General features: G+C 43.6%; 1 protein-coding gene across 6 annotated transcripts in view; it reads right to left on the bottom strand.

Moving 5' to 3' along the window:
* Window positions 1-15,574, bottom strand: part of LOC110504964 (disks large homolog 3) — a 181,115-nt gene that overhangs the window by 35,909 nt on the left and 129,632 nt on the right. For all 6 annotated transcript variants that reach the window (XM_036969790.1, XM_036969791.1, XM_036969793.1 and 3 more), the window contains 2 exons: window positions 12,916-13,060; window positions 5,787-5,946 (listed from right to left, as the gene is read on the bottom strand). In XM_036969790.1, coding sequence (XP_036825685.1) covers window positions 5,787-5,946; window positions 12,916-13,060 — 305 coding nt within the window. The remainder of the gene's footprint in view (window positions 1-5,786; window positions 5,947-12,915; window positions 13,061-15,574) is intronic.

Below are 15,574 nucleotides of genomic sequence, written 5' to 3'. Positions count from 1 at the left end.
AATAAAACATATTTTGTATCTTCAAAGTGGTAGGCATGTTGTGTAAATCAAATGATACAACCCCCCAAAAAATATATTTCAATTCCAGGTTGTAAGGCTTCAAAATAGGAAAAATGCCAAGGGGGTGAATACTTTCACAAGCCAATGTAAACATATGTTTCCCAAGCCAATAAAGCCCTTACATTGAAATTGAAATTTAATTGAATAGAACATTGAATTGAATTGAGAGAGACTGTAGTGTGTCTGTGTAGGGAAAACAATGTTTAATATGTTAACTCTGGAAATACAAATCTAGATGTGTCGATGGGGAGGATAAAACGAACATCAGTGGAAAACGTTCACACTTTGATGTTAGACAGGTAGTCAAAGCAGATAATTATCTAAGCCACTGTGGTTACCGTCATTAAATTAGGGCAGTGACACATAGCCCGGTAAAGGATTGTATAGATGTAAACTGTGAGTATGACCACCAACATAACAAGCATGAGCTGACATGGACATGGAGAGGTAAGACATGTATAGACTGTTACAGACAGACAGACAGATTCTAAGTGGCTATCTATCAGACACAGATGAGAGGCCCTCCCTTACAAGGGAGCTCTGTCAACTCAGACAGCACTCTTTCCTCCTTTTCCCTCCCCCTTTTCCCTCCCTCTTCATTCTGCCGTCTCTCCTCCTCTGGTCTCAAAAGTGCAGCCACATGCAGATGTGGTGTAGGGGGTGAATGCAGGGCCATAGCTAATACACAGGACAAATAAACAGGACAATACACAGAACAAATACACAGGACAATACACAGGACAAATACACAGGACAATACACAGGACAACACACAGGCCAATTCACAGGACAAATACACAGGAGAAATACACATATGTACGTGCACATTCATAGCAACTATTACACACAAACATTGTAGAACTGCACGCCCACACGCACCGTACAGTCAAGTAAAACACTGGAATGGTAGTTTTGCAATGGAAGAATGTGCAAAGTAGAAATAAAAATAATGGGGTGCAAAGGAGCAAAATAAATAAATAAATTAAATACAGTTGGGAAAGAGGTAGTTGTTTGGGCTAAATTATAGGTGGGCTATGTACAGGTGCAGTAATCTGTGAGCTGCTCTGACAGTTGGTGCTTAAAGCTAGTGAGGGAGATAAGTGTTTCCAGTTTCAGAGATTTTTGTAGTTTGTTCCAGTCATTGGCAGCAGAGAACTGGAAAGAGAGGCGGCCAAAGAAATAATTGGTTTTGGGGGTGACTAGAGAGATATACCTGCTGGAGCGTGTGCTACAGGTGGGAGATGCTATGGTGACCAGCGAGCTGAGATAAGGGGGGACTTTACCTAGCAGGGTCTTGTAGATGACACGGAGCCAGTGGGTTTGGCGACGAGTATGAAGCGAGGGCCAGCCAACGAGAGCGTACAGGTCGCAATGGTGGGTAGTATATGGGGCTTTGGTGACAAAACGGATTGCACTGTGATAGACTGCATCCAATTTGTTGAGTAGGGTATTGGAGGCTATTTTGTAAATGACATCGCCAAAGTCGAGGATTGGTAGGATGGTCAGTTTTACAAGGTTATGTTTGGCAGCATGAGTGAAGGATGCTTTGTTGCGAAATAGGAAGCCAATTCTAGATTTAACTTTGGATTGGAGATGTTTGATATGGGTCTGGAAGGAGAGTTTACAGTCTAACCAGACACCTAAGTATTTGTAGTTGTCCACGTATTCTAAGTCAGAGCCGTCCAGAGTAGTGATGTTGGACAGGCGGGTAGGTGCAGGTAGCGATCGGTTGAAGAGCATGCATTTAGTTTTACTTATATTTAAGAGCAATTGGAGGCCACGGAAGGAGAGTTGTATGGCATTGAAGCTTGCCTGGAGGGTTGTTAACACAGTGTCCAAAGAAGGGCCGGAAGTATACAGAATGGTGTCGTCTGCGTAGAGGTGGATCAGAGACTCACCAGCAGCAAGAGCGACCTCATTGATGTATACAGAGAAGAGAGTCGGTCCAAGAATTGAACCCTGTGGCACCCCCATAGAGACTGCCAGAGGTCCGGACAACAGACCCTCCGATTTTACACACTGAACTCTATCAGAGAAGTAGTTGGTGAACCAGGCGAGGCAATCATTTGAGAAACCAAGGCTGTTGAGTCTGCCGATGAGGATGTGGTGATTGACAGAGTCGAAAGCCTTGGCCAGATCAATGAATACGGCTGCACAGTAATGTTTCTTATCGATGGCGGTTAAGATATCGTTTATACACTGCCACCTCAGACAGAACTGAACCCTCCTTGCACAGCTAGTCAACCAGAGACAAACACATTGCCACACCGTTGGGAATCCCACTTAACTACATCTATCTACAAACAGTGCCTTCAGAAAGTATTTTTTCACCATTTTGTTACGTTACAGCCTATTCAAAAATTGATTAAATTGTTATCTTTCTCATCAATCTACACACAATACCCCATAATCACAAAGCAAAAATGTTTTTTTAGAATTATTTGCTAATTTATTAGACCCTTTACTCAGTACTTTGTTGAAGCACCTTTGGCAGCGATTACAGTCTCTAGTCTTTTTGGGTATGATGCTACAAGCTTGGCACACCAGTATTTAGGGAGTTTCTCCCATTCTTCACAGCAGAACCTCTCAAGCTCTGTCAGGTTGGATGGGGAGCGTCATTGCACAGCTATTTTCAGGTATCCCCAGAGATGTTCAATGGGTTTCAAGTCCGGGCTCTGGCTGGGCCACTCAAGTACATTCAGAGACTTGTCCAACTCCTGCATTGTTTTGGGAGTGTGCTTAGGGTCGTTGTACTGTTGGAAGGTGAACCTTTGCCCCAGTCTACAGCCCTGAGCACTCTGGAGCAGGTTTTAAGGATCTCTTTGTACTTTATTCCGTTCATCTTTGCCTTCATCCTGACTAGTCTCCCTGAAAAACATCCCCACAGCATGATGCTGCCACCACCATGCTTCATCGTCGGGATGGTGCCAGATTTCCTCCAGACATGACGCTTGGCATTCAGGCCAAATAGTTCAATCTTGGTTTCATCATACCAGATAATCTTGTGTCTCATGGTCTGAGAGTCTTTTAGGTGCCTTTTGGCAAACTCCAAGTGGGCTGTCGTGCATTTTACTGAGGAGTGGCTTCTGTCTGGCCACTCTACCATGAAAGGCCTAATTGTTGGAGTGTTGCTGGAAGGTTCTCCCATCCCCACAGAGGAACTCTGGAGCTCTGTCAGAGTAACCATCGGGTTCTTGGTCACCTCCTTGACCAAGGATCTTCTCCCCGGATTGCTCAGTTTGGCCAGGCGGCCAGCTCTAGGAAGTCTTGGTGGTTCCAAACTTCTTCCATTTAAGAATGATGGAGGTCACTGTGTTCTTGGGGACCTTCAATGCTGCATACATTTGTTGATACCCTTCCCCAGATCTGTGCCTTGACATAATCCTGTCTCTGAGCTCTATGGACAAATTCCTTCAACCTCATGGCTTGGTTTTTGCTCTGACATGCATTGTCAACTGTGGTACCTTATATAGACAGGTGTGTGCCTTTCCAAATCATGTCCAATCAATTGAATTTACCACAAATGGACTCCAATCAAGTTGTAGAAAAATGTCAAGGATACTCAATGCACCTGAGCTCAATTCCGAGTCTCAGAGCAAAGGGTTTGAATACTTATGTAAATAAGGTACTTTTGTTTTTTGTTGATTTGCAAACAAATCTAAAAACAGGGTTCACTTTGTGATTATGGGGTATTGTGTATAGATTGAGATTTAAAAAATAACATTTTACAATAAGGCTGTACCGTAAAAAATTTGGAAAATGTCAAGGGGTCTGAATACTTTCCGAAGGCACTGTGCTTATCACCAAAGAAAGCCACAACACCAACACCAACCTGGAATGCCAGGTAAAGCAACGGTCACCACACCAAAATCAAATAAGGAATATTCTAAAGTTCATGACAAAAAGCCTTTAACTGCTCTCTCTGATTGCTCTGTTTTGTCATGAGAAAGTGACTAACCCTAGATTGTAAAAAATACTATTAAACCTACATTCACATGGTGAAAACAATATCATACATTTTTGTGTGAATTTTACATTATACAGTGCCTTGCGAAAGTATTCGGCCCCCTTGAACTTTGCGACCTTTTGCCACATTTCAGGCTTCAAACATAAAGATATAAAACTGTATTTTTTTTGTGAAGAATCAACAACAAGTGGGACACAATCATGAAGTGGAATGATATTTCAAACTTTTTTAACAATTTAAAAAACTGAAAAATTGGGCGTGCAAAATTATTCAGCCCCTTTACTTTCAGTGCAGCAAACTCTCTCCAGAAGTTCAGTGAGGATCTCTGAATGATCCAATGTTGACCTAAATGACTAATGATGATAAATACAATCCACCTGTGTGTAATCAAGTCTCCGTATAAATGCACCTGCACTGTTATAGTCTCAGAGGTCCGTTAAAAGCGCAGAGAGCATCATGAAGAACAAGGAACACACCAGGCAGGTCCGAGATACTGTTGTGAAGAAGTTTAAAGCCGGATTTGGATACAAAAAGATTTCCCAAGCTTTAAACATCCCAAGGAGCACTGTGCAAGCGATAATGTTGAAATGGAAGGAGTATCAGACCACTGCAAATCTACCAAGACCTGGCCGTCCCTCTAAACTTTCAGCTCATACAAGGAGAAGACTGATCAGAGATGCAGCCAAGAGGCCCATGATCACTCTGGATGAACTGCAGAGATCTACAGCTGAGGTGGGAGACTCTGTCCATAGGACAACAATCAGTCGTATATTGCACAAATCTGGCCTTTATGGAAGAGTGGCAAGAAGAAAGCCATTTCTTAAAGATATCCATAAAAAGTGTTGTTTAAAGTTTGCCACAAGCCACCTGGAAGACACACCAAACATGTGGAAGATGGTGCTCTGGTCAGATGAAACCAAAATTGAACTTTTTGGCAACAATGCAAAATGTTATGTTTGGCGTAAAAGCAAGACAGCTGAACACACCATCCCCACTGTCAAACATGGTGGGGGCAGCATCATGGTTTGGGCCTGCTTTTCTTCAGCAGGGACAGGGAAGATGGTTAAAATTGCTGGGAAGATGGATGGAGCCAAATACAGGACCATTCTGGAAGAAAACCTGATGGAGTCTGCAAAAGACCTGAGACTGGGACAGAGATTTGTCTTCCAACAAGACAATGATCCAAAACATAAAGCAAATTCTACAATGGAATGGTTCAAAAATAAACATATCCAGGTGTTAGAATGGCCAAGTCAAAGTCCAGACCTGAATCCAATCGAGAATCTGTGGAAAGAACTGAAAACTGCTGTTCACAAATGCTCTCCATCCAACCTCACTGAGCTTGGGCTGTTTTGCAAGGAGGAATGGGAAAAAAATTCAGTCTCTCGATGTGCAAAACTGATAGAGACATACCCCAAGCGACTTACAGCTGTAATCGCAGCAAAAGGTGGCGCTACAAAGTATTAACTTAAGGGGGCTGAATAATTTTGCACGCCCAATTTTTCAGTTTTTGATTTGTTAAAAAAGTTTGAAATATCCAATAAATGTCGTTCCACTTCATGATTGTGTCCCACTTGTTGTTGATTCTTCACAAAAAAATACAGTTTTATATCTTTATGTTTGAAGCCTGAAATGTGGCAAAAGGTCGCAAAGTTCAAGGGGGCCGAATACTTTCGCAAGGCACTGTATCATTCTGTTAAAAGATGAATGTGCTGTACAAGAATGAGATAATAAGAAAACATGCAAAAATGGTACTGACCTGGTGAAGTCTTCCTCCCCCAGCATGTGACGGGGGTCTGGGGAGTACCTGGAGGGCGTGACCTGGGGGGGCTGGCTGTAGACGGGCTTGGGCTCCATAGCTCCCATGTAGGCCATGCCTGAGTTGTGGCTGACGTGGTTGTCCACCATGGTGGGGAAGGCTGGAGGGAGGGCGGGGAGGGCCAGACCAGTAGATGGAAAGGAGGGATGATTAAAACAGTGGTCCACTGAAGGCCTGCCAGGACGGATCAACTCATACCACTATCATACATGTGACGATGCCTGTTTATGGCCCATAAAATACAGTATTCTCTCTACATTAGATTAGTCAGTGTGGGTAGTGTCTATTCCTGAGTCCCCAGATTTACATTCCATCATGGGGGGCCACAGTACTTATAACCCATGGGGGGTTACAGTACTTATAACCCATGGGGGGCTACAGTACTTATAACCCATGGGGGGCTACAGTACTTACAACCCATGGGGGGCTACAGTACTTATAACCCATGGGGGGGCTACAGTACTTATAACCCATGGGGGGCTACAGTACTTATAACCCATGGGGGGCTACAGTACTTATAACCCATGGGGGGCTACAGTACTTATAACCCATGGGGGGCTACAGTACTTACAACCCATGGGGGGCTACAGTACTTATAACCCATGGGGGGCTACAGTACTTACAACCCATGGGGGGCTACAGTACTTATAACCCACGGGGGGCTAAAGTCCTTTTAACCCATGGGGGGCTACAGTACTTTTAACCCATGATGGGCTACAGGACTTACAACCCATGGGGGGCTACAGTACTTATAACCCATGGCTTTAAAAATCAACTATAGATCATCTGACTATACTGTAGAACACAAGTGTCAATATCATTCCACGGAGCGCCGAGTGTCTGCGGGTTTTCGCTCCTCCCTTGTGCTTGATGGATGAATTAAGGTCACGAATTAGTAAGGAACTCCCCACACCTGGTTGTCTGGGTTTAATTGAAAGGAAAAAACTAAAATCTGCAGACACTAGGCCCTCCATGGAATGAGTTTGACACCCCTGCTGTAGACAAGACTGTCAGAGCTGCTTTAAGTCAGTATGAAGGGCTTGCCCAAACCATGGCAACCATACATACTAAACAACAACCTACTATGCATTCAGGAAGTTTTCAGACCCGTTGACCGTTTCCTCATTTTGTTACGTTACAGCCTATTCTAAAATGTATTTTTTTTAATCCTCATTAATCTACACACAATAGCGCATAATGACAAAGCAAAAGCAGTTTATTTTTTATTTTTTTAGCAAATGTATTCAAAATAAAAAACAGAATAACCTTATTTACATAAGTATTCAGACGCTTTGCTATGAGACTCGAAATTGAGCTCAGGTGCATCTTGTTTCCATTGATCATCCTTGAGATGTTTCAACAACATGATTGGAATCCACCTGTGGTAAATTAAATTGATTGAACATGATTTGGAAAGGCACACACCTGTCTGTATAAGGTACCACAGTTGACAGTGCATGTCAGAGCCGAAGGTCGAAGGAATTTGTCCATAGAGCTCAGAGACAGGATTGTGTCGAGGCACAGATCTGGGAAGGGTATCAAAAATGTATACAACATTGGAGGTCCCCAAGAACACAGTGGCCTCCATCATTCTTAAATGGAAGAAGTTTGGAACCACTTCCTAGAGCTGGCCGCCCGGCCAAACTGAGCAATCCGGGGAGAAAGGCCTTTTTCAGGGAGGTGACCAAGAACCCAATGGTAACTTTGACAGAGCTCCAGAGTTCCTCTGTGGAGATGGGAGAACCTTACAGAAGGACAATCATCTCTGCAGCACTCCACCAATCAGGCCTTTATGGTAGAGGGGCCAGACGGAAGCCACTCCTCAGTAAAAGGCACATGACAGCCCACTTGGAGTTTGCCAAAAGGCACCTAAAGACTCTCAGACAATAAGACACAAGATTCTCTTTGGCCTGAATGCCAAGTGTCACGTCTGTAGGAAACCTGCCACCATTCCTACCGTGAAGCATGGTGGTGGAAGAATCATCCTGTGGGAATAATTTTTCAGGCGGAAGTTACTGGGAGACTAGTCAGGATCGAGGGAAAGATGAACGGAGCAAAGTACAGAGAGATCCTTGATGAAAACCTGCTCCAGAGCACTCATGACCTCAGACTGGGGCGAAGGTTCACCTTCCAACAGGACAATGACCCTAAGCTAACAGCCAAGACAACGCAGCAGTGGCTTCGGGACAAGTCTCTGAATGTTCTTGAGTAGCCCAGCCAAAGCCTGGACTTGAACCCGATCGAACATCTCTGGAGAGACCTGAAAATAGCTGTGCCACGACGCTCCCCATCCACCTGACAGCCCGAGAGGATCTGAAGAGAAGAATGTGAGAAACTACCCAAATACAGGTGTGCTAAGCTTGTAGCGTCATACCCAAGAAGAGGCTGCAATCGCTGCCAAAGGTGCATCAACAAAGTACTGGGTCTGAATACTTATATAAATGTAATATTTCTGGTTTTTCTTTTAAAATAAACTGTATATAAATTTGCACACATTTCTAAAAACCTATTTTTGCTTTGTCCTTATGGGTTATTGTGTGTAGACTGATGAGGGAAACAATTTAATACATTTTAGAATAAAGCTGTAACGTAACAGAATGTGGAAAAAGTCAAGGGGTCTGAATACTTTCTGAATGCACTGTATACAGTCCTTTTCTTGAGGGGGTGGATCAGATTTAATAATTCAAATAGATTGCGGCTTCTATCAATGTAATTATCTGCATCATTTCCAATCCCCCATGTATACAGTGCCTTGCGAAAGTATTCAGCCCCCTTGAACTTTGTGACCTTTTGCCACATTTCAGGCTTCAAACATAAAGATATAAAACTGTATTTTTTTGTGAAGAATCAACAACAAGTGGGACACAATCATGAAGTGGAACGACATTTATTGGATATTTAAAACTTTTTTAACAAATCAAAAACTGAAAAATTGGGCGTGCAAAATTATTCAGCCCCCTTAAGTTAATACTTTGTAGCGCCACCTTTTGCTGCGATTACAGCTGTAAGTCGCTTGGGGTATGTCTCTATCAGTTTTGCACATCGAGAGACTGAATTTCTTCCCATTCCTCCTTGCAAAACAGCTTGAGCTCAGTGAGGTTGGATGGAGAGCATTTGTGAACAGCAGTTTTCAGTTCTTTCCACAGATTCTCGATTGGATTCAGGTCTGGACTTTGACTTGGCCATTCTAACACCTGGATATGTTTATTTTTGAACCATTCCATTGTAGATTTTGCTTTATGTTTTGGATCATTGTCTTGTTGGAAGACAAATCTCCGTCCCAGGCTCAGGTCTTTTGCAGACTCCATCAGGTTTTCTTCCAGAATGGTCCTGTATTTGGCTCCATCCATCTTCCCATCAATTTTAACCATCTTCCCTGTCCCTGCTGAAGAAAAGCAGGCCCAAACCATGATGCTGCCACCACCATGTTTGACAGTGGGGATGGTGTGTTCAGGGTGATGAGCTGTGTTGCTTTTACGCCAAACATAACGTTTTGCATTGTTGCCAAAAAGTTCAATTTTGGTTTCATCTGACCAGAGCACCTTCTTCCACATGTTTGGTGTGTCTCCCAGGTGGCTTGTGGCAAACTTTAAACAACACTTTTTATGGATATCTTTAAGAAATGGCTTTCTTCTTGCCACTCTTCCATAAAGGCCAGATTTGTGCAATATACGACTGATTGTTGTCCTATGGACAGAGTCTCCCACCTCAGCTGTAGATCTCTGCAGTTCATCCAGAGTGATCATGGGCCTCTTGGCTGCATCTCTGATCAGTCTTCTCCTTGTATGAGCTGAAAGTTTAGAGGGACGGCCAGGTCTTGGTAGATTTGCATTGGTCTGATACTCCTTCCATTTCAATATTATCGCTTGCACAGTGCTTCTTGGGATGTTTAAAGCTTGGGAAATCTTTTTGTATCCAAATCCGGCTTTAAACTTCTTCACAACAGTATCTCGGACCTGCCTGGTGTGTTCCTTGTTCTTCATGATGCTCTCTGCGCTTTTGACGGACCTCTGAGACTATCACAGTGCAGGTGCATTTATACGGAGACTTGATTACACACAGGTGGATTGTATTTATCATCATTAGTCATTTAGGTCAACATTGGATCATTCAGAGATCCTCACTGAACTTCTGGAGAGAGTTTGCTGCACTGAAAGTAAAGGGGCTGAATAATTTTGCACGCCCAATTTTTCAGTTTTTGATTTGTTAAAAAAGTTTGAAATATCCAATAAATGTCGTTCCACTTCATGATTGTGTCCCACTTGTTGTTGATTCTTCACAAAAAAATACAGTTTATATCTTTATGTTTGAAGCCTGAAATGTGGCAAAAGGTCGCAAAGTTCAAGGGGGCCGAATACTTTCGCAAGGCACTGTATTTTTTGTAAAAATATACTGTATAGTATTTTAAATATATACAGTACCAGTCAAAAGTTTGGACACACCTACTCAGTCAAGGGTTTTTCTTCATTTTAAAATCAAAATATATGTTATATTTGAGAGTCTTCAAAGTAGCCACACTCTGCCTTGATGACAGCTTTGCACACTCTTGACATTCTCTCAACCAGCTTCATGAGGTAGTTACCTAGAATGCATTTCAATTAACAGGTGTGCCTTGTTAAAAGTTAACTTGCAGAATTTCTTTCCTTTTTAATGTGTTTGAGCCAATAATTTGTGTTGTGACAAAGTAAGAGTGGTATACAGAAGATAGCCCTATTTGGTCAAATACCACGTCCATATTACGGCAAGAACAGCTCAAATAAGCAAAGAGAAACGACAGTCCATCATTACTTTAAGACATGAAGGTCAGTCAATGCGGAACATTTCAAGAACTTTTAAAGTTTCTTCAAGTGCAGTCGCAAAAACCATCAAGAGCTATGATGAAACTGGCTCTCATGAGGACCGCCACAGGAAAAGAAGACCCAGATTTACCTCTGCTGCAAAGGATACGTTCATCAGAGTTACCAGCATCAGAAATTGCAGCCCAAATAAATATTTCACAGAGTTCAAGTAACAGACACATCTCAACATCAACTGTTCAGAGGAGACTGCGTGAATCAGGCCTTTGTGGTTGATTTGCTGCAAAGAAACCACTATTAAAGGACATCAATAAGAAGAAGAGACATGCTTGGGCCATAAACACGAACAATGTACATTAGACCAGTGGAGATCTGTCCTTTGGTCTGATAAGTCCAAATATGACATTTATGGTTCCAACTGCCGTGTCCTTGTGAGACGCAGAGTAGGTGAACGGATGATCTCCGCATGTGTGGTTCTCACCGTGAATCATGAAGGAGGAGGTGTGATGGTGTGGGTGTGCTTTGCCGGTGACACTGTAAGTGATGTACTGTATTTAGAATAAACGAGTTGGACAGCAGAGTGAAGGAAAAGCAGCCAACAAGTGCTCAGCATATGTAGGAACTCCTTCAAGACTGTTGGAAAAGCATTCCAAGTGAAGCTGGTTGAAAGAATGCCAAGAGTGTTCAAAGCTGACATCAAGGCAGAGTGTGGCTACTTTGAAGAATCTCAAATATAAAATATATTTTGATTTGTTTAACACTTTTTGGTTACTACATGATTCAATATGTGTTTTTACATAATTTTGATGTCTTCACTATTATTCTACAATGTAGAAAAAAGTAAAAATGAAGAAATACCCTTGAAATAGTAGGTGTGTCCAAACTTTTGACTGGTACTATATATATATATATATATATATATATATATATATATATATATATATATACAAATATAACATATAATATTTTTTATGTATTTTCCTTTATTATTTTCCCCTAATTCTACCACCCCTCCCCTAATTGGAGTAAACTAATGGACAACCATACTTAGGCTTCTACTTCCAGCTTATACACACTACATACATTTTACGGACACAGTATATTTAAATTATTTTATTTTGTTTGTTTTAATATACAGTCCTACTGTACAGGCCCTTTGATAATAAACCACTGGTTGACATGCATATTGTTTGGTGCCATACAGGATACCTGTAATAATTACATATAGTCAAGTACAGGTGTGTGTGTTTGTGTGTGGCTCTTCTGTAAATCGATGTGTGTGGCTGGCAAGAGCCCCAGGCCGTGGGTTCTCCTGAGCAGGCATGTGTGGATGTGAGAAAGCCTCCCCACTCAGTGGGAGAGAGAGACAGACAGACAGAGCTGTTGCAGTGGGCAGTAGTGTGTGCTCACCATGTAGGAGTCTGGGCACAGCTGCGCTGAGGAGAACACACTGAAGCAGCTCTACCACTCACTAGGATAATCTATAATCATCTCTGTTACAGGGACGATGACATACACCTAGACTTAATGCTAATCAACAGAGCATTCTTCACACAACTGTTGCCGGGGTTTGTTTTTGAGGTTGAGGTATGAAATGATAATGAGCGGTGTGAATAGAGAGCCAGTGTTATTACTGCAGGGTTCCTGTGGTCTTCCATTAAAACAAACTGTGGACCAACTGAGTGGCACAGCGGTCTAAGTTACTGCATCGCAGTGCTAGCGGCGATGGGTTTGATACCGGGCTGTGTCGCAGCCGTCCGCGACTGGGAGACCCATGAGGCGGTGGACAATTGGCCCAGCGTCGTCCGGGTTTGGCCGACCGGGATGTCCTTGTCCCGTCGCGCTCTTGCGACTCCTGTGGCGGGCCGGGCGTATGCACTCTGACACGGTCGCCAGGTGTACATTGTTTCCTCCCACACATTGGTGCGGCTGGCTTCCGGAATAAGCGAGCATTGTGTCAAGAAGCAGTGCGGTTTGGCGGGGTCGTGTTCCGGAGGACGCAGAGATTTCGACCTTCGCCTCTCCCGAGTGTTGCAGCGATGGGGCAAGACTGTAACTACCAATTAGATATCACGAAATTGGGGAGAAAAAGGGGCAAAAAGTACAAACACAAAATAAATTATTAATAAAAACTGTCTGCTGGTACCATTGAGGCAAGGCCTGGGATATAAAAGTGTAGTTGGATGCATTATACGCAGTATGAGGGTAGGAGAGTGGGAGTGTTTAGTGTGAGCTACAGTGGACTACAGTTGCTAGCAGAAGAAGGTACGTACTGCTGGAGTAGTCTGGAGGGGCATACATGTCGTTGAGGTGCACGGGTCCGGGCTTGGCCACCTTGAGGTAGACCATGTCAGAGGTGTTCTTCAGCGCCGCCACCGCCTCCTCGTGACGCACGTCCTGCAGGATGATGTTGTTCACCTGGAGCACACAGACCACAGGGAAATCCTCAGGTCCACAACACCGAGGCTTATAGCTAGCTACCTCTCTTAGTTTGCCTGAGCCACACCCAAATCAATCATACACTACTGTGTCCTACTAGGATACCGCGTGTGATATGCGAGCATAAGATGACGCCGACGGAGATGGTCCACATCTTACGTGCTCCAACCCGACTGACTCGGTACCGGTACTCCTTGTATATAGCCTCCTTATTGTTATTTATTGTGTTACTATTTCTGATTTTTATTATACACATTTTCGTACTTTTTAACTCTGCGTTGTTGGGAAAGGGCTCGTTAGTAAGTATTTCACGGAAAAGTCACCTGTATTCGGGGCATGTGACAAATAACTTTGGATTTGATTTGAAAATACTTTTGAAGGTTTTGAAGAGAGCTGCTCTATATTATAATAGAGATTGTTTACTCCGGGAGCCACCACGTCTGCATCATTGTGTCTACAGATAAAGTCATGGATTTGGGAAAACACTTTAATCAAATAGCAGAAATGATCAATACGGCCGTCCGCACAGCTCTCCCCCCACAAAGGTTGTAGTGCCTTAATTACTTTGTTTTTATGTATGACAGCCTTAAACACATCTCAAATTCTTCAAACAGCGTTGTCAATCATTCAGCCTGACAGGTGGTCCAATTTATCTTCTGCCAGTGTGGAACAGAATATGCCCGTGGAGCAGCCGGGAAGTTTGAGCCCAGTCTGCAGCACCATTTCAGTCACACACATGGCCATAAACGCTGAAGAGTGTCGCCTGGCTCTCTTGAGAAACGGCCAGGGAAGAGCACCTAGAGGCCTTTTGTGCAGGGTATGAATGTAGATCAGTGTCCTGATGTGTGCAGGGTATGAATGTAGATCAGTGTCCTGATGTGTGCAGGGTATGAATGTAGATCAGTGTCCTGATGTGTGCAGGGTATTAATGTAGATCAGTGTCCTGATGATTGCAGGGTATGAATGTAGATCAGTGTCCTGATGTGTGCAGGGTATGAATGTAGATCAGTGTCCTGATGTGTGCAGGGTATGAATGTAGATCAGTGTCCTGATGTGTGCAGGGTATGAATGTAGATCAGTGTCCTGATGTGTGCAGGGTATGAATGTAGATCAGTGTCCTGATGTATGCAGGGTATGAATGTAGATCAGTGTCCTGATGTGTGCAGGGTATGAATGTAGATCAGTGTCCTGATGTATGCAGGGTATGAATGTAGATCAGTGTCCTGATGTGTGCAGGGTATGAATGTAGATCAGTGTCCTGATGTGTGCAGGGTATGAATGTAGATCAGTGTCCTGATGTGTGCAGGGTATGAATGTAGATCAGTGTCCTGATGTGTGCAGGGTATGAATGTAGATCAGTGTCCTGATGTGTGCAGGGTATGAATGTAGATCAGTGTCCTGATGTGTGCAGGGTATGAATGTAGATCAGTGTCCTGATGTGTGCAGGGTATGAATGTAGATCAGTGTCCTGATGTGTGCAGGGTATGAATGTAGATCAGTGTCCTGATGTGTGCAGGGTATGAATGTAGATCAGTGTCCTGATGTGTGCAGGGTATGAATGTAGGTGGGGATGGAGTGTAAAAAAGAACTCTGGTGCTGCTCTGCAAGTGGCCATGGACACGAGTGTTGCTGCTGCCAAACGTTGTTTGTTTGTTTGTTTTGTTACAAACTGGGTGAAGTAATGTGCACCATTATGCATTAAACGCACGTGTGACTGGCAAGGATTCCTGGACTACTACTAACATGGCTGATTCTTTTCAGCATCACGCAATGTTCCACTGCTACGACGCCACACCTGGCACAGGGTGATCGGGCTTCATGGACATACACCAGGAAGGAGCTCCTAGCACTACGGGACTATGGAGATTAACCGCCGGGCGGCCTGCTGAGCGAAGTGCCAGAGGAGCTGCTACACCGGCGGGGAGCAGAGCGATGGCAGCGGCCTCCAACAGCACTTCCACTTCCTGCTTGGACTCTAATCTATGGAGTCAACCAGAAGATCATCTCCTCTTCTATAGATCCTCCATTAAGTCAATACTCTACACTACAGCATTTTCACATGGTTTGCTAACCTGACAGCTCAAAGCCTAAACCTTGAGAATGACCAAGACAGCAGGGAAGATAATAGGCATGACCTCCAGGACATTATACAGGATACCGTCATCAGACCGGCCAGAAAGGTCAAATCGGACCCCACACCTGCACTGAACACAGGGTTCCAGCTGATGCCATCGAGGAGGCTACAGGGTGTTTATACGCAGGCTGAACAGATATAAACTGTAGGCCTTCATCATGTGGAACTGCCCCCTCGTCACAGCCTTGCCTGACATGAACTTATTCATGTTGGGGGGTTGTGTCAATTGATTCTATGTACTTACGTGGAAGCAGCAGCACACTTGACGAGTCAAATTTCTCCTCGGGGACAATAAAGTACATCATAACATTACAGTAAGAGAATCAAGAGTGTCCTTGGGCATCCATCAGAGCTCAGTA

This window comes from Oncorhynchus mykiss, chromosome 31, assembly GCF_013265735.2.
Source record: "Oncorhynchus mykiss isolate Arlee chromosome 31, USDA_OmykA_1.1, whole genome shotgun sequence".
NCBI lineage: Eukaryota > Metazoa > Chordata > Actinopteri > Salmoniformes > Salmonidae > Oncorhynchus > Oncorhynchus mykiss.
This window is presented reverse-complemented; position numbering and strand designations above follow the sequence as displayed.